Genomic DNA, 23,426 nt, shown 5'->3' on the forward strand with positions numbered 1-23,426 from the left:
AAAAAAAAAAAAAAGACAATTGTACCACCATAAAGTGAGACTGAGGACTTCTATGCTGGAATTCACCAGCCCAGGAGCTCTACTGGGAAAAGTGCTGTCTAGAAGGGACAATCAGCCTCCTGCAACACTGATGGATTGCACAAGCTTAAGCAGTGTTAATAAGCATCACCACTGCAGTCTGAGAAGGAGGTACAGCCTGAAGCAAAGAAAGGTGCTGAGAAGAGTCCTGACCTCAACCAGTAGCACAGCACCTGGGTACCTAACCCTGCTCAAGCCTAAAGGAACCATACAGAAGGTTTTCTCTGTAGGAGGGTGTCCTTCAGCTCTATTCCCTGCTGCCTCAGGAGCAGTGCAAACAGCAGAGCATCAGGGAGCACAGTGGAATCAGAACACATCCATCGGCATGTGGGAGCAGATCTTGTCCATGGAAATCATGAAGGTGTCAGAGAGAGGGCATAGGGAGGGCACTACTTCTCTACCTGCCTAATCCATTGAGCAAGGCTAGCAGCAAAGGAAGGACAGCGAGAGCAGCTCACGGGTCCTCAAACTGCACAGAGCAGGAAAAAAAAATGGGTAAACAGCAAAGAAAGAAATGGAATGTGGTCCAGGGGTTCACACTATCGCTTTGTCAAAGTCAAGGCTGATGGGAAATGGAGAAGAGGCACTTTGGTACCTTGTAAGAGGTGCATTAGAGCCCAGCCTCTAATGTAGTACACAGAATTGTATTTGTGTGGCAGCACCTGCTCTAGCTAATACAGACAGCAACAAGACACAAGCTCTGACAGCAGATGCAAGATGGGGTAAGTGGGATCCAAGTCTGGTTCAAACCTTTGAAATCAAAAAGCATCTGGAAACTTCTTAAAAAAACTATTAGAAACCATTTCTGCATGGGACACAATGAACACTGCCTGAGTTCTGGAATCATTCAAGGCTTCTGGACAAATGATGCCCTTGACAAAGCTCTGATGATGGTATCACACCTGCCCAATGGAGAACAGCAATGCTAGGGACAGTTGGCTCAAACTCCTCTAGAGGTTACAGACCCTCTTCTACAGCTCTGTGCTGCCCCACAGCTGCTGCAAGCCAAGAGCCAGGTACGGAGGACACCAACATTCAGAGTAAGCATTTTCCTTAGACAAAAAAGAAAGGGCATGGAGGAGACTGATGTTCAGCAAAGCCAGACTACAGCAGTCTGTTCAGTTCTTCTTGCTGCTGGGGCTCTTATTGGTAAACAGACTGACTTTGCTGGCAGATGCCAAAGACAGAGAAGGAGACTCCAATTTCACCTTATCCAACAAAGTCTTCTTTATGGCTGCTGGGGAGATCTTCTCTTGGTCTGCCAAATGCTGCAGCTCCCTGCAATGGGGCAGTGGGAGAGGGAGAGAAAGACATATCAAGAGGAAAAAGCAGGGTTTGTGAGGGTAAGTTTGCAGGCTCTTTAGGACTTTGTGTTGCCCACCTTGTCCGGATGCAAGAAGCCTCCACTGCATTGATCAGGAGTGAGCGAAAGCCACCACTCTCTAGGAAGTGCAGGGCATGGATGGTGGCTCCCCCAGGTGAGCAGACATTGTCCTTCAGCTGACCCGGGTGCTGTTCAGATTCTAACAGCATTTTGGCAGCACCCTGTAGTGAGGAAGACAAGACAGCTACCAGAACTGAGGAAACCCACTGTCAAATACTCCTGTTCTCTGCTGCACAGAGCGGCACCTAAACACTCACAGCAGGTAAAACTGGTCTCCTGCCTGAGAGCCATTAGCAGGCTGCCAAAACACTTTTCAGAGCTGAAAAAGCCTGCAGAGGAGTGATGGTTCCCCAGGCTCAGGCTCCCACAACACCATCAGCACCAGCAGATTGCTGCAGACACTTCTTACATCCCCTCACTGAGAATCAGTGTGCATTCAAACCAAATGTATTTTTAAGTAGATTCAGTAAGGACTAAGATCATTTTAAACCATGATGCTCAGAATGCTCTGCACAGAGCAGGCACAGACTCAAGTGTGTTTCAGAGGACAAAATACTGACCAGCAAAGCCTGGGCTCCAAGCCGGACGGCCAGCCTGCGGGGAAGTCCCATTTTCACACCTCCGTCTGCCAGAGCATCCAGGGCAGTGAATGCCTGAGATGAGAGAGAATTAGAAAGTAACCAAAAGTCTCTATTCCGAGACCGGTATTCTTACGCAGGACAGAATCCAAGGGTCCAGGATCACATTGTGACTCCCATCACTTACAAAAACTTGACAGAAGTCAGACCCTTTACGGTACTGATACCATGCCAGGCTTCCCTCCCACTAGTTACAGCTGAGCTATGGGAGGAACAGGAAAAATTCAGCTTCTAGGTCATACTAACAGCAGGCCCAAGTTTTACAACAAGGACATGCAAACACTGCATACTGACTACGGACTTCAGACTCATCCAACTGGTAATGGCATTTTGTTGTTGACCTACGCTGGTTATAAACCAGATACCTGGATTACATGTCCCATCACGAACTTGAGTAATGAGAAAAACAAGAAACCACATGCTGAAGTTGCACAGATTTTCACTGCATGCAAAGTCTACTGTTCTCCCCTAGATTTTTTACAAGTTGAGGAAGCAGCACATACATACGCAGGGCCACTGCCACTGAGCCCTGTTACAGCATCTATCAGGTCCTCTTCCACTTCAGTGCAGAAGCCTACGCTGGCCATCAGCTGTTCCAAGAGCTTCCCATCCTCCACGTCTGCATGAGTCCCAGTGGCATAGACGGTTGCACCTTCCCGGACAATCACAGGGGTGTTCGTCATGCACCTGATTACTTTAGGTGTGGGGCAGAAGGCCGAGAGTTTCTTAGGACAGAAAATTATTGGAGAGGGAGAAAGAAGAAGGAGAGGGAGAAAGAAGGAACTTCAGTGTATATTTGGCATACCAAAAAAGCTGTCTAGGAAAGGACTCCCAAGGGGCAAGAGCAATTCAAGCAGATGAACAGACAGATTCCTGTATCCCAAATCCCCTGCTTTAAGCCAAAGTAGGCAAAACTTAAAATGGAAGTCTGTTGTATCACCAGCAAATAGAAAGCTGAGCAAAGCTACTGTTGGGAACAATATCCTGAACACCTCCCACATCAACTCACAAGTCTCCAAAACAGCTCCTGCAGACACTTAGCAGAAAGTCTGCAGAAATTCAGGGGAGATGACCCACCTCTGTTGAGAGAAAAAAGATCTGATAGCATTACACACGATAAAAGAGCTGGCACAATAACTACTAGATTATTTTGACATGAACAGGCAAAGGAGATCCAAAGCGACCAGGAGGGTGCAGTATAAACACGGTACTAGTGGGAATCACAAGCGGTGCCAGCCCTTTGCACCAGCTGCTGGACGACGAGCGCAGGACAGGCTCGAGGCAGCCTCCAGCGTGGTCCTGCCCTACCAGCTTTGACTACCGGGGTGGCCGTCGCAGCACGGGACCGAAGGACGCGGACCCGGCGGTGGCGCCAGGAGGGCCCTGCCCGCGGCGACCCTCACCTTCTCGATGGAGCTGATGGTGACACCGGCAGCACAGGAGACCACGATGTGACGGGCCTCGATGTCGGGGCCCACCTCGTCCAGGATGAAGGGGATGATGGGGGGCTTCACGGCCAGGAAGAGGACGTCGCTGCCCTTCACCGTGTCCTTGTTGCTCACCGTGAAGTTCACGCCCATTTTCTGCAGCGGTCGGGGACAAACGGGACGGCTGTGGGCTGGGGCTGCCCGCCGGGGGAGCTCCCCGCTGCGCCCCCGCACTCACCCGCAGCCCGCTCACGGTGGGCAGCTCGGTGTCCGGGGAACTCGCCGTGATCTTGTGCGCGGCCAGGACCCCTGCGAACGGCACCGGATGGCACCGCGTCAGCCGGGACGGCGCGGGACTGGACGGGACGGGACAGGACGCGCCGCCCGCCTCGCCCGCGCCGCGCCACCCACCTGCGGCCGTGAAGCCCCTGGCCAAGGCGAAGGCGAGCTGCCCGGCCCCGATGAACCCCACGCTCATGGTGCGGCGCAGATCGGATCGGTGCGGAGGAGGCTGGGCTAGGTCCCACCTGCAGCCACGCCGCCGTCCACGTGGCCCCGATCGGCGCGGGCGGGCGGGCGATGACGCGACGCGGGGGCGGGGCGGCGGCGCGCAGCAAATGGGCGAGCTGCAGGGCGGGGCCGCACCGCGCCTCCGCCTCTCAGGGGCGAGGGGCGGGGCCTCCGGCTGAGTCTCCGCCAGCGATTGGCGCAACCCGCGCCGGGCCTTGCATCATTCGCCGCCGACGGGGGCCGCGCGGGGCCAGCTGCGGCCGCTCGCGACGCGCCGCGAGGCGGAGCTCTCGGCCCGCCCGAGCACCGGCCGCCGCCTGCTGCCTTCTGGAAGCTTCGGGCGCCGCCCTGCGCTGGGGCGGCCGCGGCGGGCCCGGGACCATGGGGCCGTGAGGCCCGGTGCCGCCGCAGCAAGAGCCCCCTGCCGGCCGGCACCGTGCTCGCCTGGGGCCGGGGCGGCTCCCCCGGGGGCTCCCGGGGCCTTCGCGCCTCGACCCGCGGCCCCGGAGCGGGGCGATCGCCGCGCGTGTCTGCAGCGCAGCCCCGGGGCTCCGGCGGCTCCGCCCCCGGGCCCGGCCGGCCGCCGCCAGCCGCGGAGCGGTGCCCGCGCGGTCTGGAGTTGCCCGCGGCCTCCTGCGGGCCCGGGGCCGGCAGGGAGGGCCCAGCTCCAAGGGGCCTTTTCCAGCTGCCGATTCCAGACATTCCTCGGATGTTTCTGCGCCTTTTGTCTGAGGCCGCTCTGGAATCTCGCTGTGCAGAGCGGTTTCGTTGGCGGAATGTGTGTGGTGCGGCCCAGGAATCCTTCACGCGGGGGTGCGGGTGTAATGGGCGCAGCAGGTGTGAGGAAGGAGTCCCCTAATCCCCGTCTGCTGTTGGGCTATTTTTTTCTTTTTTTCTCCTCTCTCCTATGTTTGCTTTCTACCGTCCCTTTTATCCTGTTGCCTTTATCCTTTTCTCCTTCCTTCTCCCTGGCTAGCCTTAGGTTGGGCGGTGGGTGGCCAGGAAGCGAGCTGATGGACTGGTTCTGCCTCGCTGAGCAGGAGGGAGCCCCGCGGGTTTTTTCTTGCCCGTACAGGTTCTTGTTTTGCTGGGGAATGACTCACACAGCCTTTGATCCTAGAGTGGTGGTTTTCTCACTTTCTTCAGATTACCTATAGATTTCCTGAATAAAAAGATTTTCCTACACTTGAACCAGAATGGAAATTTTATAACCCAGCAACCAGAGAGGTTCCGTTAGCACAGCTAATAGATACCTGCATCGAGGGCCTCACCTATCATCAAGGAAGTCGCTTGGGTGCTCAGAACAAAGGCTGGTTTCATCTCATCTGCAGAGGAGCTAGTAAAGCATGCTTCAGAGAAACAGCCTTGTGCTGTGGATTCACTCAGAGGAAAAGTCTGTAGCAATGGCCTGTAAGGAGACCAAGACACTTTGAAATATGTAACTAGACAGTGTTTTTCTTCCTCAATGTAATCTTTCCACACCAATTTTTTTTCTTTCCTTCTTTGGCTTTTTACTGGTTCCTTTATTGACAAAAATAAATTTGTGTTTCTCCTGTGGGCAAATGTTCCCAAATACTGTCTTCTCGGGATACTAAATCCTAGTCGTCTTCATCGAGGTGGTTGTGAGAATACTAAAGATTCAGATCTTATGTTTTATTTCATTTTTTTTTTAATACATACTTCTATGACCTTTGTAGGCTGTCTGCAAGCATAAATCCTTAGTTCTAAACAAACACACGTGTGTTCTGACATAAGCTTAACAAAAACTTTGAGAATCGTTGATCTTAGGAAGCCTGCTTTGCAGCAGAATACAAGTTACTTGATCATAATTTACTAATTAAGGAGAAAGATGAGCTCTGGAAATAAAAGGCTTTTTAATTAATTGGACCATAATAGGGTTGGTTGTTAAAATCATATTAAGCAGATATTGGATGTTCTCTGTCCTAGATTGGGTAATCTCATAGTTTCCAATGGTTAGAGGGTGTTTTAACCACTAAAGCATGAGGTTTTCATTTTTTTCCCCTAAAAGAGTGGATTGTTGTCCACACAATCTTTTTTTTTTTTTTTTTGCCATTTTGACCATGCTAACATTTTTTGCTCAGTCTTTGGCTGGCAGATGAGAAAGCTAAATCTGAACACACTGTTCTTGGCAATGACTATTCTTTCCACTCCTCCAGTCAGTGGTATCATGATTTCCATGTTAAGTTCTATTTCCTCCTTGCTGTTGAGACACTAAATTTTACCCCAATTGTTTCCCAGTTGCCTGTTTCTCTTGGGCATTGCTTTATGCCCCTAGCATTGTATAAATTGCTAATTGCTTGGTGCAAAATCTTCACAGCAAGAAGCAAGCAAAATACATAGCTGAAAAAAGGTGTTAACCAGCTGAGGAGCTAGGCAGTGTCAGCTCTGGGCCAAGCAGACTTCACTGACATCCCTCTCCCTGGTTTCCACCAGCTCCTTGTAGCCATGATGGAATCTACAGGAATATGCTTTCTTAAAACAATTTATTTATTTTTTCCCCTTCAGGTTAAAATGTTATAACAGAAACCAGGACGGTTCACTGTCACTTATTTTTTCCTGCTCTGGAATAACAAAAGCTAAATAATTTCCAAGCACTACACAGCTTAATTTGTCCAGGTTGACAATTTTTAAAAAAAAAATACATCATAAATGCTCTAGATTCTTTTTGTATGCAGTAACTCTATTTGTACATTGCCTGCTCTAATACAAATAATTTTTCTAAATGTAGTATTTCTTGTTTGTACAACACCTTAGATTGTCCGGTTTGCAAGAAATAAAGCTCCCTAATGTCCTTTCTTACAGCTATACTAGATAGTCTTAAATCCTGCCCTGGAGGAAGCCGACCAGTCTCTTGCTGGACCATTCTTTTCAAAATTCCCTGCCTTAATGGGAATTTGTGCAAGAGAAAAATCCATTGGAAGGCTGTTTAGTGCACTCCCTTTATGATAGATACTGAATCTTGTCCTGTTTCATGGACTAATAGTTCCCAGTTCTAAGTGCTGGTTCTTACTCAGAGTAGCAGAATTGTCCAATGCAATCTGTCCCAACATATATTTTTCCATTGCTTTTCAAACCCCGTACAAACAACAATGAAAAATGCATTTCCTTCCTTTTTCCTGAGTGAGTCTGCTACAAAGAATGTCAGTCAGAGGTCTTGGCGGTCTTGTCCATACATTTTTTTAGGGCTGCATTCAGGCTTCATCCATCAAAATAAATTGAACCGTGCTTTCTGGCAGAAAGCAGAAGGGCTATGCCTGGTGAAATAACAGCTGTGCAGAGAGCAACATGAAAGCACACAAACCTCTGGAGATGTAGTATGCAAGTCTGCCATTCCGCTTTATTTTAATTTGGTTAAAAAATAAATCTTGCTTCTGACAGTCAGCTACTTCTAGATTTTAACCAAACCTATCTAGTCTGCGTGCCTTCAGCAGAAGTACTCAGACTGCTTTGGTTTCTTGCTGGATCAGAAATGAAGAACAGTTCTATTAAGCTTGAAATCTGAGCCATGCTATGTGAGACTTCAAAGTGGGTGTTTTGTGAGGGCTGGGTCAGAGAAATGCAGCTGGTTGGTGACACAAAGAGTTTGGGAATCCTAGAACCTGGTCTGGTCTGAGGCAGCACTCCAAATTTGTTACCATTATGTGCAAGGTTTTTTCCCCACAAGTTTGGTCTTTTATGCAGAGCTGTGAGATCAATTCATCTTCATTCCCCACTCCCCCCAAAATATATCTTTAATCTAGGAAAAAAATTACATCAGTGTAAAGAAGCAGTGGCATATGAACTGAGACAAAGCTCATGCCAAGATACCTTCTGGTCCTGCCTCAGTGAGGGTGTCCGATTATACAGTTATTTTGCAGTTTGGCTCTGTTCTGCACCCAGTTTCCTGGCAGTAGAACCCCAATTTCACAAATTTACATTTCTGTAATGACCTGGTGTTTGCTAAATAAGAATATCCCATGCTTCCTACCAAGGCACATGCTTGAGGATATTATTTTTTTTGGTGCTGGAGGGAAAAGGGAGAGGGAGATGACTGGTAACCTTCAAAATAATACTACAGCTATGTTCTTCTCAGAAACATTCTGGCTGAAATTTCCCACACTTGTAAGCATTTCATGTCTCACCACATAGCCCAGACTAACCCAAACTTTGAAGGATTGTTTTTCATTTCCACAACTGGTGTTCCTTGATGCAGCCTTTAACTTTCCCACTTCCTGGGTAGTCACTTGATTATAGTTAAGTGTTGGTAACAGTTTCAAAATCCTTGGTATCTTTCCTAATATTTGGCTTAGTAGTCCAGTAGCCTACAGACCTGCTATTGCAGCAAGCATTTTTGCCTTCTGGAGATGAAAGGCCATGTTGCATACTTTGAACCACAGAATTTCTTTGCTCTGGCACCAGGAGGTCAAAGCAGATGCTGAATGACGGGGAGGTGGGCAGCCTACCCACCATGGGCTGCTGACTTGCTGCTTCAGTCTGTCTTAACCTTGAAGTCTGGTTTGTGGCTCTCCCTGGCACACCCGGCAGTGCCTGCCTTTGCTGCATCCTGTCTCCTGCTGCTTCCCTCACTGCTTCTGCTGTTGGAGCCAGGGTGACCTCGCGGAGGCAGACCCAGACTTCAGAGGTGGGAGACGAAGCGGATGCGCTGGGAGTATGCCAGGTCCACGACGTAGAGCAGCAAGTTGACATAGGTGAAGATGGCGATCACCAGCTGGCTGTCCCACGGGCACCTGCCCCTGGCGCAGAGGCCGGGGCGCTGTGGGGAGCCGTACTTACTATCGAAGCAGAACACCGGCCAGATGACCGCCGCACTCACATACAGCAGGACAGCCCCAAAGGTGTAGACAACCACAGAGCGCTCGAAGGGAAACCAGAGCAAAGCGGTCTTACCTGTGACGCTGAAGGCGACCACCACCACTGTCACCACAAAGCAAAAGCTGTAGACAGCCACGCACCACTGTGTCGCCACGTATTTGCTGTACTGGCTGTCGTTCACCAGCGCCCCAAAGATGATGCAGGCCACAAAGGCCTGAACGATTTTCAGAAGCCCAGAGACAGTGGCCATGTAACTGGTGACCTGTCCCGGTTTTGCCCTGGTCAGGAACACCTCCGCGGCATACACAACAAACACGAGGCCGGCAAAGACGCTGGCTGCTATACGAAAGTCTCTCACCTCACAGCCGATAGGGTAACAGCCAAGTTGGACAAAATAGAGTGGGTAGATCACTGCTGCAGTGACAGACATGAGCGTGGCAAGCATGGCAAAAGCAGCAGTGAAGTTTCCCCAGGAAATGCTCAGGCAGCTGTGTAGATGCGTGAACTCGCAGGTTATGATAAAGACAGTGACGGCAAAACAGAAGGTCCAGACAAACATGCAGAAAGTGCCATATGCTGCACTGAATCCCCCTTGGTGGGCAACCAGGCTGAATGTGGTGCATCCAAACATTATCTGCAGCAAGCGAACTATTCCCACAGGGGATGTTACAGCAGCGGTGTTCAAATACGGCCCTCCTGTGTTCTCCATCATCTTTCCAGTCCAGCAGACAGTGCACTAAAAAAAAAAAAAAACAAAGAGCTTTCTTTCAGGCTTTTGCTCCTTTGTCCTGAGTCACACCTGGGGCCGAGTCAGCAGGACAGCAGCTTGAATCCCTGCCTCATCTCTGCCGGTATCCGTAGGTGCTGTGTGTGACGCTGAATGTGCGTTTCTGGCAGTCTCTCAGCACAGACTTGCTGCTGCAGGGAGGTTACTGGCTGGCTCTGCCCACCGGCTGCATTCTCAGGGTGCCACGATCAGCTCACTCTGCTTTCCCAGGTCTGAACACTGCCCCTTATTCTGTCCTTTCACTGTCTCCTTTCCCACATGATGGCTGAAAGGATCACTTTCTCCCTGGAGGCTGACATTTATTCCATTTCAGTTCTGCAGCTGTAGCTCTCTGCTGTGGCGTTTGCAGGAACCCAGGAGTATAAATAGGGGCTATATTAATAGTTCTGGAATGAGTCCTGCCCCTCTCAACTGCCGTGAGCTGGTGTTATTTAACACTGAAACTGTGAGCTCCATCAGGGGCTCCTGATTATTCTTCTGTTGCTCCTCTAGAAGCGTGTAGGTCACTTGTGCGCTGCTGTCCTCCCCACAGCCACATCACAAGGCTGTTGGAGGTGGGCTCTGATCCAGCCATGGTGCAGAAACAAGGGCGCTGCCCCACAGACCTGGGGCTGCCTGAGAAGGGGCCGAAGCCTAAAGGCATCATAAGCACTGTAAAAGGACTTAGAGCAGAGGCTGTGATAAAAGCTGACTCACTTTGCTCCTTTTGATCTGGAGCAGTAATATATTTACCTGCTGTGAAAGGCCCTGCTGTGCTTTGAGCATTAGTGAGAGCATGCGGCTGTGAAGATTTTGATCGCCAGTCCTCACCATCTCCTTAAACTCTTCCCTGTCTCTGTTTTACTTCTATGGGAACCAGTTATTATTGTATCTCTGAATGGCAAAAACAAATGCAGTTGTTGACAAAAAATGGCTTTGATATCCTTGGCTTTGCTTTGGAACACAGATTTCAATGTATAGTGTCAAACCCTTCTTCCTATTGGATCAAAGCTTTCCCAGATAGCTGTTTGGTATATGCTTCCCCAGACTTGGTCACTGTTCAAAGGTCTTTTAGTTTTATCTTTAAAAGTTAAATAAAATTTTTGCTGTAGTTTCAGAATGAAAAACAAAACAAAACAAAACAAAAAACACCAAAGAAAGATTCCTCACATACCTCACAGCAGCATTGCTCTCTCCCCACCTGCAAACCAGCCCCTGCTGTGCTGGTCCCAGGGTGGAACAAGGGACCTCCTAGGAGCTCAGCACAGGTGCAAGGAGTCAGCCTGAGTGCGGCCAGACCCAGCCCTCAGCAGTGAAAGGTTCCTTAATGCTGCCACATAGTCATCAGATGTGCTGGAGAAGCCTGTACCTTCCTCGGTAACAGTAATATCTGCTTAATATCGCTGTTTCATATTCATATGCTAATGTGACAACCTAAGACCCACCCACTAATCACCACACACAGTGCTAGTTACCATACAATGGTGACAAAAGAGACCCATCTGCTCCAAAGCATTTACGGTCTTAGCGTGCGGTTCTGGGGCAGCATGGGTTTGCCCAGGTGAACGCTGTGGCCCCGTCGCACGTCACCCTTCTGTGTGCTGAGACTGGGGACTCTCATGGGCCAGCTCAAGGATCTCAGTGGCTGAAAGACCCTAGTCCCACTGGAAGAATGTCCCCTCTGAGCACCTGGCTGCCCGTGAGGTCTGCTGGCAGGCAGGACCCCCACCTGGGAGGTCACACTACAGCAATTCCTGCTGCTGTAGCATGAATTCCTGTGTGTGAGCTTCCACATGGACAACGTGGGCTTTGGTGGCAATGCAGCACATCCAGATTCTAGCTGTTCGTGTCCACCCCTCCACTCCCTTCCCTTGCTCTTATACATCTTGCTTACACAGCTGCTCTGTGAGCTTGATCAGGATACTAAGATTTAAAAAAGAACAGCAGAAAACTTACACCTGACAGGGATTATTTTTAACCCAGATTCATCACTGGTCTGATTTACAATGCCAATGAGCATGCTTGTATCCACACAGCAGTGGCTTTGGTATACAGCAGCCAGAACCAGGGGACTGTACAGGAACTGTTTAAGCTGGTACTGCTGCTGAAAATCACTTGTGATCAAACTGTGGTTTAAGAAGAGACAAATTCTGACAGACGTAGGCTACAGCAGGTTTGCTTACCATGAAAAGTCACTCCAGCAGCTTACAGTCAGTATTTTGTAGGGCAGGGCTAACTTTATGGAATTATTTTCATGAGAACAGTACAGATTTTGTGGATGGTAAGGTAAAATGTGCTTACCTTCAGCTTTTTCACTCTATCTTGTAACCTCACTGTCTTGTTGCAAAAATCTTCTGTTTTCCTTAAAAAGACCTCTGGTGATAAATGTAGAAACTCTGCATTCGTTCTGGGGTGGAATTATCACAATTAACATAACAACAACCAGGAAATGCAGCAAGAGAGCCGAGGAGCTGCAGGCAAACAAGCTGGCACTCTGAACCCTTGCCCTTCTTGACTCTGTGATGCTAATCCTTCACCTCTAGCAGAGGTTTTTCCAGGCTTTACTGACAGTGTTGCTGTCTGTATTGTGGCATGTCCTGTTAAATGGGTTGTGTTACAAGGCAAAGCTATTTCTGCTTTGGGCTCTCACCCATCCTGCTTTGCTGTCCCTGTACAATTTCAGCACTCCATCAGTGATGCTCTGTTGCATGTAAACATCTGAACTCACACTCATCACTTTTCTTTTTAAGCCACAGAAGGAGCTCCTCTATGTCCTGCTTTTCTCCTCACCACTCCCTATTGAAGCACTTGTCTGCTGCTATGTGGGGGCATACACTGGCTATGTGGGGGCAGTGAGGAAATGTTTATTCAAATACTTATTATATGGCAGTCAAGTGACTGCAACTGGATCCCACAGTCACAGGAGAAGAGCAATCTTACAGCTTATAGCACACTGTGTTATTGCTTACACTGCATCTTGCTGCATCACCTCCCACCTCACCAGAAGACTAATATAGTGATGAGCACAGAGCATGGTGATGCTCCATGTCAAGGTACACACAAGGAGAACCACTTGCAAGGTACTGTAGGCTGATGGTCACAACCCCATCAGCTGCCCTGTGTGCTCTGACTGGCTGTGCGGCAATGCCTGTGCTCAGAGCAGAGCTGGATGCGCTGCCCGGCTCTTGCTTCTGCAGGCACTGGTGCCACTCCAGAGACCTCAATGTTGTGAGGCAAATCTGGCAGAGGTCAATGGTCCCACTAATGAATAGGGGACAGGAGCATTGCAGCTGGTGGACCACTGCCTTTAGCTAGAGCATTGTGTTTGAACATGCACGTCTCTGGCTTCTGAAGATCCCCAGGGCCTCCAGGTGCTGCCACCAGTCTGATTTCTCAGCATCTAACAGGTGTATTTCCAAAGCACTTCAGTTTTCTTTCCACTTTAGAAAGGTGTAAGCAAATATCACATAGAAAGTACTGAATTAGAAACCCACAACTTCTTGTACCTCATTACGTCAGCTTGCTGCACTGCTCCTTTGAGACCCTGCTGTGCTGAACAGGGAACCATTCTGCAAGCCGTTGCAGGTTTTTTTGAAAGATCAGAGCCAGTCATTTGCTGGTGAATGACATGGAACCTTTGCAATTAAGATGAGTACTGAAAAGCACACATGCCTGTGCATCAGACCAGTGGTTCCTAAGTGGTAAATCACAACATCCTACAAAGTGAGAATTGATCAACCCAGAAGAGACCACAGCTACTAAAACATCTGACTTTTAGCCCCAGTTCCACACCAAAGCTGTGCTGCCATGAGGTGGGAGTAGCAAGGGCTAGCACAGAGAGCAAATTTTGATCAGCTTCCCCACAGCTGCAGCAGACACTATGGAATTGAGGAAGGAACAGCAGCAGCAGCAATGCTGTCCCACAGCTGCTACCACACTCTTGACGTGTTTTCACAGTAATGATGCTGCCTCCACATTGCTGGTCAGAGGAATGGGGCACCTTTCTCTATCACAGCTCTTCTGCACCTTTCTTCTCTCCAGTGCATCACTTCTGGCGTGCAGTTCCAGCCAGTAAGCCTGACAGACAGTAATTGTCCATGGTCTTCACTGGATCACTGTTGTTTTTGGTATGCATTATTAGCTCAGATCTGCTATCATTCTCAGTCAGGGATAAAGAGGGGCTCACTGTTTACCTGAATAAAAGTTAAGTTTCTCTCAGCCTGCTGCAACACTGTTAGAGCCCCTGTGTATTAGCAGCCATTGCTGTAGTAAATAGAGTTATGGGCTCTGCCCTCCAGCTTATGAATGAAACTTCATACATGCCCAGTGTCTGAGTCTGGAAACTATAGTCATGTAGTGCAAATAGACACTTCTGCTAATAGCTTTTGATTTCTTAGTTGCCTTTTAATTTTGGATCAACCACATGATCCTGATAGAGACAATTTTTCAATGATGGGTGTCTAATAGAAAGCATCTCATCTAGCCGTAAGATCTGAGTACAAACACATGGTACTGACTTCTTCCAATCTTACCCATTTTGACATTGGCTGCCACATAGCAAATGTCACTGGGGATGAACTTCGGAGTGTCAGAATCATGAAGGCTTGGAAAACTTTTTTATTGCACAAGTACAAGAAGAAATATAGAACTGGAAATGACCACCTGTGTTACAGATTGCAGTTTCCAGCTACTGCTGGCAACCACTTAGTATATATTTTTTTCCAAATAAATTAGCCAAATATATTCTGAGGAATTTCTGCTTCCTGTTATATCTTTTGAAATACTGTTGCAGAGCCATACTAAGTTAAATGAGATCACTGACTTCCAGGTTTTCTTTTTCCTCTGCTCACAAGGAAAATAGATGTCGCTTATCTCCTCTGAACATTCTTAGCCTCTTAGAAATTAGCCTTTGATTTAATGCTTTAGTAATACAGGTAGTCAGCTCTGCAAAAAAATATTGCAAACATAAGTAGTGGCATTTATACTTTACCGTTTCCTAGCAGAAATACATTGATGGACACATACTAGGGTGCTTGCCATATCTACAGGTGCATTACCTTGTGTGTAGTCATTCTGTGAACTACAGATGTAGCACAGCAGTTTCCCTCAATGCTCCCAACTGACAAACTAGTGCATAGCAGAAATTCTGGCTACTACTCAAGTACCAGCACTTTATACTGATTGACTTCACATGACTCCAGCCCTCAAAGGAATCCCATCTTCCTATATACTTTTTAAAACATTCTCTGTACTGAAGAAGCCTCTCAACTTAGTGCCACAGAAAATACAATCAGAACAATTTTACTTTTACACCGATCAATATAACATAACAAGTACAAGTAACCCCTATTATTAATAATAAGGAAACTCCACTGATAGCTTTCCTGCATGTCTGTTCTTCTGGGAACACCATCCATTTTGTCTTTAACTACCTTTTTTAAAAAAAAAGAATTATTTTAATCTTAAATGTGTAATAAACCCCATCTTGAACAGCAGGACTGCTAATTTCCTATGTGGTACTGCCCAAGTGTTTGCTGAAGTCTGTAACTAGTAACTGAATGGTTAGAGCTTTTTGTTTTTGCTTTTTTTACTCACCTATGACAACAAATTTTACACCTAGCACTACCTTTTAACCTGGTAAGATTTATCTTGGAAGTGCATGCTTCAGCCACACAATCCTGATCTGTCCCTTGTTCACCTCCCATTACAAAGAGGATTCTATATGTTCTCTGAGGTGGGCACGTTCGCAAACGATTAGTAGAACAGGAATATGTTGTTTCTTGACTTGTGTTCTCTTTGTTTTGCAAATGCTTCACCTTCTAAGACAGACCAGATAGTCTGATCAAATCAAATATTTCTCTAACTAGAATAGTGGCCTTTGCTGTAAAACCAGATCTCTCTGCATCTTAAAATACACTGCCCTTGCATATCTGACAAAACACAAACTTCAAGCTAAAAACACTGTGCAAGTAAGCAAACAGCAGATGCTGGGTGAAAGTATCTGTACTTAGACCTCATATATTCTGCATTACAGAAACAATGACAAAGTATATTGCAAGTGGAACACTGAAGTCTAATGAATATAAAATGTCAATACCACCCTCAGCCCTCTCCCAGGCACAAGTGATCATAAGAAAAACCCATCCAAATGAGCAGCATATACAACTTTACAAAGACATATGAATGGTTCTCTGGTCAGCCCTTATAAATAGCATTTTACATATTAAAATAAATATGTCCACATTGCCAAAGTAGCAAGAGGTTCCTTCGTTATTTAAAAAAAAAAATATATGTTACAAAACAATATCATTTATATTTCTTGCTTAGTTTAAAAAAGTAGTAAAAAAGTCATTTTATAAAATAATACGAAAGTAAATTGATTACAAGAGTGTCCATCCCTAGCACATGTCCTTTGTTTGTATGTTATAATATATCATGAGACGCTGACCTCCAGGAAGTCATGTAATCATTCCTTCACTTCTTGTTGGACAAAAGAAATCCAGTGCTTGCTTTTTTCACCACTTGTATCGAGTCTATGATGTAAAATTCATGACAAGGGAAAAAGTCCTAGATCTGGGGAAGGTTCTCATTGCTGCTATTTATGGCTTTACTACTCCCTGTATCAGATTGCCTTGTGTAAGACAGGAAGAGGATGTGAATGGCCAGAAGTGATCCCTGGAGTTTGGAGGTAACAAGTTCCAGTCAAACTGTGTAAGGAAGAAATCGCTTTTTTTTTTTTTTTCTTGACACATCTTAAGTGTGCAAGAGTGTGGGAGCATGTGGGTGTGTACAGGTTTCAGCCTGCATGGGGGGTGAGCATGCACCAGCCTGCATGAACTTAAGGAAGAAGATTAGAGTGTGTGGGAGAAGGGCCTCAAGTCCCCTCCTGATCTAATCTCCCTGCCCCTCAGAAGATCCCTTCCTAGTTACCACTGCTGAGCATCCCCAGAAGTTTACTGGGCTCCAGGCCCTGTTGCTGTGCCATCTTCTGAACATCAAAACCCATGTGCATGAGAAACTGGATCACATTCATCTCCTGCCCTGTGAACTGGTCCCTGATAGTGGGGCACGAGGGGTTGCAATGGGGCCATGGACAGCTGTCAATCAGATGAATTGGGCAGCCTTTCAGAGGGGCTTTCCCATTTTTGTTGCTCTCATGTAGGCTCCGATCCCAACAGTGCAGGGCACGGGGTAATGATGTCCCCTTCACCTGGATGTCCGTCCAGTGACTGAAAAGACAAACCACACAGATTGTATCAGAGGGGTCAGGTTATCAGACCTGATTAATTCCCCTACTGTTTCCGTGTTGACCTTTCATAGAATCTGTAAAATCACTCACTTGCGTGTAATGATCTCGTGAGACAAACAGGCAGGAGCAAAGCTAGCACTAAAGAAAAAAAAAGGGAAACATGGATTAGGATTTGTCTTTGAAGGACAAATTAACTCCTGTTCAACAGAATATTTTGGACTAGGCGGCAGAGGGTGCAATTTTTGCTGCCCTGACAAAGCTTTTAGAAACAGTGAAGCTTATCATAACATAAAACCTAGCTGGACTGGAAAAGAGGTTCCATCCTGCCTAACAGTGCACATCTACTGCAAGAGACTCCTGAACACCTGCTCTTGCATGGAGCAAATAAAGTATATTAATGGTTCTTCCTCTGTTGTCTCAGCTATCTCAGTGTTTTATGATCAGCACTTAATAAGGACAACTGGTAACTGTGAACCTGGAAATTACTTTGCACTTATTCAGAAATAAAACCAGCAAGATTCTTGGTGTAGACTAAGCATAGTTACCAAATCTCTGACACCAGAGATCTGAGAAACGCTGCTAGAATACTGGATAAAATACTTCTCTTGGAAGTGAGTTTTCCTTACTGAAAGACTTACGTTACATCCTTCAAGGTGTTTCTCAGCTCCCTGCCCAGATTCTGGATGTAGAGCCACTGCCCTTCCTGAACAGGCTGGCCAGTGAGGTGTACATTGTCTACAGTAAGCTGGGCCTCATCGAAGAGCCATTGGACCACAAAGACTGGACCTAGGAAGACAAAAAAATTGGAAAATGAATGGCTAATAAGTTAGCTGTGAATACAGAGAAAACCTTAGAATCTATCTTATCTCTCTCTTCTGATACTTACATCGAAGAGTGGGATAAATCTTATATCCAAAAAAGCAGTTCCATTCCTCTCCCTCTTTAAACTGCAGCTTACAGCGTTCAGGAACAATACCATTCCAATACCTGGAAGACAAAGCAACAACAGAATGAATGTCATAATGACATCTTAACAGTAGTCTTTCCATATCATGCTATATTTCTGTCCTGGTTATAGTTCCAGCTTAATAAAAGCAGCATTCTTTCTTGGCTACATTGTCCTATCAATGCATTTGAGGGCATCTGCAATTGCACATTCTTTTGCACACCTATATTTGAAATTATTTTATTCTCAAAAAAATAAAAAGGAAAAAACACTGAAATCAGATAATAAATAAATAGTCTTCAAGTATCAAAATACAGGAAGATCAAAAATCACTCAGAGGGTGGTAAGGCACTGGAAAAGGTTGCCTACAGGTTGTGGATGACCCATCCCTGGAGGTATTCAAGACCAGGCTAGATGAGGCCCTGAGCAACCTGATCTAGGCAGCTGGCAACCCTGCCTATGGGAGGGGGAATGGAACTAGATGATCTTTTGAGGTCCCTTCCAACCTAAGTTATTCTATGATTCTACAAAGAGGAGAACACGATTCTATGAACATCTTCCCATTCTTAATCCTGTATAAAAGCATGCTTTAGAGCATGTGATCGTACCTTATTCCTCTTCTGATGGCTTCTGTTGGAGCACACGTTATGGTATCAATACAGTCAGTTCTGCGATACTGTTTATTATCCAGGAACCATCCAGAGTCTGCCAAGCCTCGAACCTGAATCCCTTGATAACCCATCTCCTCCAGCTGCTCCGCCACTCGATCCACATTCAAGAGCACTCCTGTTCCTCCAGCACTGTAACAGCAATTTTAATACTGCAGTGATGATGCTGGTGTAGCTATTAAATAGCTGGTTAGCGTATTCTCTCACAGCAGTGACACTCAAAACAACTGTATCTATCCACAGGACAATCCAGTTGGTAGACACCAAGTTATTTCCTTGCTTTGCAAAACATTCTGAAATAAAGCTGGCTCTGAGTAACAATCTGGTACCTTAAAAACAAAATCCAGTTCTTGTTCTTTCTTCTGGGATATATATAGGCTTTATACCACTTGCAAAGGTTTTGGCTGCTCAAAAACTGAAAGAATCTCAAGTGAGACAAATTCACTCTTTGTAACTTCTGTATTATACCCCTGTGTAACATATGCTGAGTGTATCACAGCAGCGCAACATAAGATTCAGAGCACCTGTGACAGGCAGATCTGAGTTTTTAATCAGATGTGTCTTGTGAATAGATTCAGCACATGTGTCTCATGGCATGTATCCACAGGTGCCAGCATTTTTAATGCAGGGCAGAATAAACGTATCCCATCCCTCTTGAAATTTTTTTACCCTGTTATTTTCTTATAAATGTACCTGGACCAAAAGCTGAGGAAATACTCTGTCATTTCCTGCTGTACCACCCAAAGGAGAAAACTAAGAACAGATGTAGAGTTTGTTGTATTAGGGTTACTATACTCTTAGAATAAATTTTTAAGGAATTTAGCTCATCTCTAACAGCTTTCTACTGTGGAGATCTCCTGTCTTCACCACAGGAACATTCACAGACACTTACCTGCTCCCTGCTAGCAGCAACACTTTTGCAGTGCTAAGACCTTTTCCCACAAGCTCCTTTATAACCTCTTGAATGATCAGTGCTCCCATGAAGGCATATTCATCTGGAACAGAGACCTCAGCATCAATAAAACTGTTTCCACTCCAGGCTAAGACTTTTGCTTCCTGTCCACAAATGCTTAAGAACCTTTTGAAGGAATCATAAATCTAAAAGCAGGCCCATTTCCTCTACTTGTATCAAACAAATCTAGTAATAAATATTCTCCCAGTACAGAACTTCCCTAAAAGAAGTGAATAGACAGCAAACAGAATACCAAAAAACACGAGCAGGCCTTCCTACAACAGTGCATAGGAACTGGTAAACTAAGAGAAGGAAAACAAGAGCAAACCAGGAAGGTGCTGCAACCCTTTCTCTATTCATATTGAGCATACTCAGAATCTCAGTTCCAAGTAAGTGCGTCCCCTTTCTCCCAGTCCATAAAGCCAATTCAGACATGCCACATTTCAAAACATATTACACTTGCACAGACCACCAATTCCCAGGCACCACCAAAAGGCTGTTTGCTGTAGTGTAGCTGCTTCATAGGAACACCATAAGAAACTTACAAAATTAAAAGGTCCTTACTATGACAGAAAGTGTAACTTTGGTATCCAAAAGTCATCACTTTCTTGATACTAGTTAGTGAACAGACATCGAGTAACAAAGTGTCTCATTTAAGGTCAGAGCTCAAAGATCAACTCAAAGAAAAACAGTAACCTCCTGCCTTTTCAGTGCCACATCACAGAGCACCTTAGGCCTACTTCTTTCTTTCACAACACTGTACAGCAGTAGCAATTCCATTCTGTTCAAAGAAAACTCTTCATGAACAAATGCAAAGAAGCCCAAGTTCCTGGTGTTTATACAGGTATTACTGCATCCAAACACCAATCCTGCTTCACTTGGGAAACCCAAAGAACTACGTGAGGTAGAACAATTCCTTTGCATGAAATTCAGCTTAACCTTGCAAAGGACTCCATTAAGCAGATTGCTAGAGTTCTGGTATTATCAGAATGACAGCTGATGCAAAACAGGATTGTACACAAACTATTCTGTTTTCCAAATAAACCTGCAGATAGCTTTAGGTTGACATGAGGAGAGACATTCTCCTGATTCAAGTTTGAAACTAAATTAACTCACCTCTCAGACTAGCAAAGCCAAAGTAGCACACAACAAACCATGGTTCCTCAGCTACACCAATTAATTTGCTGTGTGCTGGATGGAACCTGGGGATTCATCTAAAAGGAATTTAATTCCTCTAATCCTTGTCTACTGCATCAGCGTAACATCTCTGCAAGCAGTGGCTCTGAACTATGTCAAAACAACTGAGCTAAAGAGATCAGGATGTTTTATCTGGAAGTAGCTTGATATTCTTTCCTGCCCTTCAGCAAGAAAAGCCTGTTCTTCATTCATGTTGTTTCACAGAAGTCTGGCCATATCCTTTAATGTGTGATGTCTGTGGCAGCAACAACCCATCAGTAACACTCACTTTTCTCAGACTTGGAAGAGGCACCACTCCAAACATCACTTGAGCAATAAGGGATGAATCTGTAAAAGAGTTGTGTGAGTACTGATGTTCCTTAGACATGCAAGGAGGGGGTGAGGATAGGGTCAAGTAACTAGAAGAAAATTAAACCCTGGGGAGGGGAAAAGGGAAGCGTTTCTTGTCCACTTAGACATTTAACATACCTTCTTGCACACAAAGTGACAATTGCAACTGTGTCTTGATTTTCTTCTGAACACTGGTAGTTTCACTGAGTTAAATCAACAAGTAATTTCTCTTTTCTCAATCTAATTGGAGCACTAAGTTTGGTGGACAGAACAGAGGGCCACAAATTTGCTCTCAGCTGTCACACTAATATGGTGGGTGACCTGCCACAGGGAAACTCTCTGTGCTTCATGAACATCCCCTCTCCTGCTTTTTCCTCACATATAGATGCATGCATAAACTGATGTCTGCCTCATTGAACTAAAAGAGTTACTCCGTGTTCCTCTCAAATTGGCAAACGTACAATACACTATCAGCCCCTGCCCACAACAGTATTTGCCACTTCATTTATTTGAGAAGGCTCTCTAAGCTATCCCCAGTTTTTCTTCATTGGGTCACCCCACAACTCCAAGCACACTGAACTTGGGTTTCTCCAGACCTTGCCAGCACAATTTAGTTAGAAAGGTGAACTAGAACAAATGAGGAAATGTACAATTTCCTCTTGTAGACATTAGTCTTAATCTCTCTCAGTAGCACTCTTGTTAGCCCCAAAAGCAGGGGATGCAGTCTGAGTATAAACCTATTTCCCCTAGTTGTCTCTCCTTACACCATGTTCGCATTCCACCAGTGGGGATTTTCCTCTGGCTGTGACGACAGGATCCCAGTTCCTGCAGATGGACATAAAGAAGCAAGAAACATACCAATGACAGTGTATGACTTCAGAGTAACTGTATGAGTCTAATGCAGAATCTCTGACCATGTAAAAATCAAACATTCACGATGTACAACGTTGGTTAGAGAAGGTGAGTGAACATTTGTAACTCTGCCCTTAGGCATACGTGACTTTCAGAATTTGATTTGTGTTAGAGATGAAGCCTGTCTAGATAGTTTCAGTAATACAGTTTCTGTAGTACAGAAAAGAACCTATGAACACTTAAGATGATCAGCACTTCCCCAAACACCAGATCCTACCAGGTGAAACACAATATATGCAACTGTAGGATTCACTCGCTGTGAATGAGAAAAGTCTGAGTTTTCAGAAAGGCTGAGTATAAGAACCAAGAACGAAGAGGGAAGCTCAACATTTCTCTGCTGACTTTGGAGCCCTGTTGTCCAGAGAACATGTGTCTTGGGTGTTAATTCCATCTTATGTATGAAAGTCAAAAAGCTAAAAGTACTTTTATGTGTACCCCAAATGTATGCTTTCACCAAGAATCAATGTGGTTGCTTCACTGGGGAGAAGGTGGAACCACACAGCTCCACACAAAAGGTCCAGACAATTTACCCCATTTCTGCCTAGCACATAGGGCCAGTACTACTGTATGCAAACCCATCCAGCCCATTGTGCAAGAAAGTACAGCTGTCCTGACAGACAGATTATGAGGTCCAAGTGCTTCTGACAGAATTAAGAGCAGCTTTCTTTGGAAACCAAATGACAAAAACAAGACTATGAAGATCCCAGCAGGTCTGTAAGTATGTGAATACATTTAAAATAAAGAGAGTATGCTGGCGAGAGTTCAAAACACCAGTATCATCAACCAGCCATGAGCACACAGCCAAACACACACGCGTATCTGTGCTTTCATGACTCTGAGAGAGAGCAGAGGCATACGTATTTGCACGTACTCGCGCAGGAACCATCAGCATGGGAGAGGCTGCGCTGGTGCTAGGGCAGGAGCAGGCGCCCGGCAGTGGCTGCATGCCCACCTGGACAAGGGGGGCCGCCGGGCGCTGCCTCCGGGGAGCCGTCCCCATGGGGCAGGGAGGGACCGGCGGCCGTCCCCGTGGCACGGCAGAGGGACACTCACCAACTCTGGTCGCGGGCCACTCCTTGGAGCTCATGAGCCTCCGCATGGTGTCATAGCGGGTGTCGCAGTTCTCCCTGTTGAAGCAGTACCACCCTCCTGGTGGGGAGAACAAAGGTCAGCCGCCCCCGCCCTGCCCCGGGCCGGGGGCCTCGGCTCCAGCCGACGGCTGGGGGAAGGCGGCCAGCGCCGGGCCGCCCTCTGCCCGGCCCGAGCCGCGCGAGGCTCACCTTCGAGGAAGAGCAGCCACCGCCGGCTGCCCTTGGACTCCTTGAGGTAGTAGCTGCGGACGAACAGAGCGGAGGCGACGCAGCGTTAGCGGGAGCCGCACCCGACCGCGGCGCTTTGACGCCCGCAGCGCCGGGGCCGCGCGGAACACGTGGCGGAGACGAGGCGGCGGCGGCACCGGGGCCGGCGACGTTGGCGCCCGCCGAGGAGAGCGGCTCGGGCCGCGCCGCCCGGGGGCCGCGCGCTGCACCTGTCGCT

The 23,426-nt window shown here is 46.8% G+C and overlaps 3 protein-coding genes across 4 annotated transcripts; all 3 read right to left on the reverse strand.

Annotated features, from left to right (window-relative positions):
* Positions 1 to 640: 640 nt before the first annotated feature.
* Positions 641 to 4,112, reverse strand: PYCR1 (pyrroline-5-carboxylate reductase 1). The gene is made up of 7 exons (XM_035342415.1): positions 3,939 to 4,112; positions 3,766 to 3,836; positions 3,504 to 3,683; positions 2,604 to 2,825; positions 2,023 to 2,115; positions 1,460 to 1,623; positions 641 to 1,356 (listed from the first exon to the last, which is right to left on the reverse strand). The coding sequence occupies exons 1-7, from the start codon at positions 4,003 to 4,005 to the stop codon at positions 1,197 to 1,199; spliced, it is 957 nt and encodes a 318-aa protein (XP_035198306.1). The 5' UTR covers positions 4,006 to 4,112; the 3' UTR covers positions 641 to 1,196.
* Positions 4,113 to 5,831: 1,719 nt separating this feature from the next.
* On the reverse strand, positions 5,832 to 12,097 carry MYADML2 (myeloid associated differentiation marker like 2). Its single transcript, XM_035342416.1, has 4 exons — positions 11,938 to 12,097; positions 10,390 to 10,530; positions 9,709 to 10,308; positions 5,832 to 9,606 (listed from the first exon to the last, which is right to left on the reverse strand). The coding sequence occupies exon 4, from the start codon at positions 9,580 to 9,582 to the stop codon at positions 8,674 to 8,676; it is 909 nt and encodes a 302-aa protein (XP_035198307.1). The 5' UTR covers positions 9,583 to 9,606; positions 9,709 to 10,308; positions 10,390 to 10,530; positions 11,938 to 12,097; the 3' UTR covers positions 5,832 to 8,673.
* A 2,993-nt stretch (positions 12,098 to 15,090) lies between these two features.
* NOTUM (notum, palmitoleoyl-protein carboxylesterase) lies at positions 15,091 to 23,331 on the reverse strand. Of its 2 annotated transcripts, XM_035342258.1 has the most exons (10): positions 23,171 to 23,331; positions 22,944 to 23,039; positions 21,743 to 21,803; positions 20,917 to 20,975; positions 19,392 to 19,494; positions 18,440 to 18,631; positions 17,772 to 17,872; positions 17,524 to 17,671; positions 16,976 to 17,023; positions 15,091 to 16,865 (listed from the first exon to the last, which is right to left on the reverse strand). In XM_035342258.1, the coding sequence occupies exons 2-10, from the start codon at positions 22,987 to 22,989 to the stop codon at positions 16,559 to 16,561; spliced, it is 1,065 nt and encodes a 354-aa protein (XP_035198149.1). In that variant the 5' UTR covers positions 22,990 to 23,039; positions 23,171 to 23,331; the 3' UTR covers positions 15,091 to 16,558. The 2 variants fall into 2 exon arrangements, with proteins under 2 accessions (XP_035198149.1, XP_035198150.1); XM_035342259.1 differs by lacking the exons at positions 22,944 to 23,039; positions 23,171 to 23,331 and adding an exon at positions 20,192 to 20,232 and having other exon boundaries at positions 21,743 to 21,784.
* Positions 23,332 to 23,426: the final 95 nt, after the last annotated feature.

The sequence above is a fragment of the Oxyura jamaicensis genome, chromosome 18 (assembly GCF_011077185.1).
Source record: "Oxyura jamaicensis isolate SHBP4307 breed ruddy duck chromosome 18, BPBGC_Ojam_1.0, whole genome shotgun sequence".
Lineage (NCBI taxonomy): Eukaryota > Metazoa > Chordata > Aves > Anseriformes > Anatidae > Oxyura > Oxyura jamaicensis.

Excerpts from the sequence above, each read along its gene's own strand:
- NOTUM (XM_035342258.1), bottom strand. The coding sequence starts at position 22,989 with ATGCGGAGGCTCATGAGCTCCAAGGAGTGGCCCGCGACCAGAGTTG. Across the intron at positions 21,804-22,943 it reads GTGGCCCGCGACCAGAGTTG|GAACTGGGATCCTGTCGTCA; the intron begins GTGAGTGTCCCT and ends GTCCATCTGCAG. Across the intron at positions 19,495-20,916 it reads CTCTTCCAAGTCTGAGAAAA|ATGAATATGCCTTCATGGGA; the intron begins GTGAGTGTTACT and ends TCTCTGTTCCAG.
- MYADML2 (XM_035342416.1), bottom strand. The coding sequence starts at position 9,582 with ATGATGGAGAACACAGGAGGGCCGTATTTGAACACCGCTGCTGTAACA.
- PYCR1 (XM_035342415.1), bottom strand. The coding sequence starts at position 4,005 with ATGAGCGTGGGGTTCATCGGGGCCGGGCAGCTCGCCTTCGCCTTGGCC. Across the intron at positions 3,837-3,938 it reads CAGGGGCTTCACGGCCGCAG|GGGTCCTGGCCGCGCACAAG; the intron begins GTGGGTGGCGCG and ends TGCCGTTCGCAG. Across the intron at positions 1,624-2,022 it reads TTGGAGCCCAGGCTTTGCTG|GGTGCTGCCAAAATGCTGTT; the intron begins GTCAGTATTTTG and ends TCCTCACTACAG.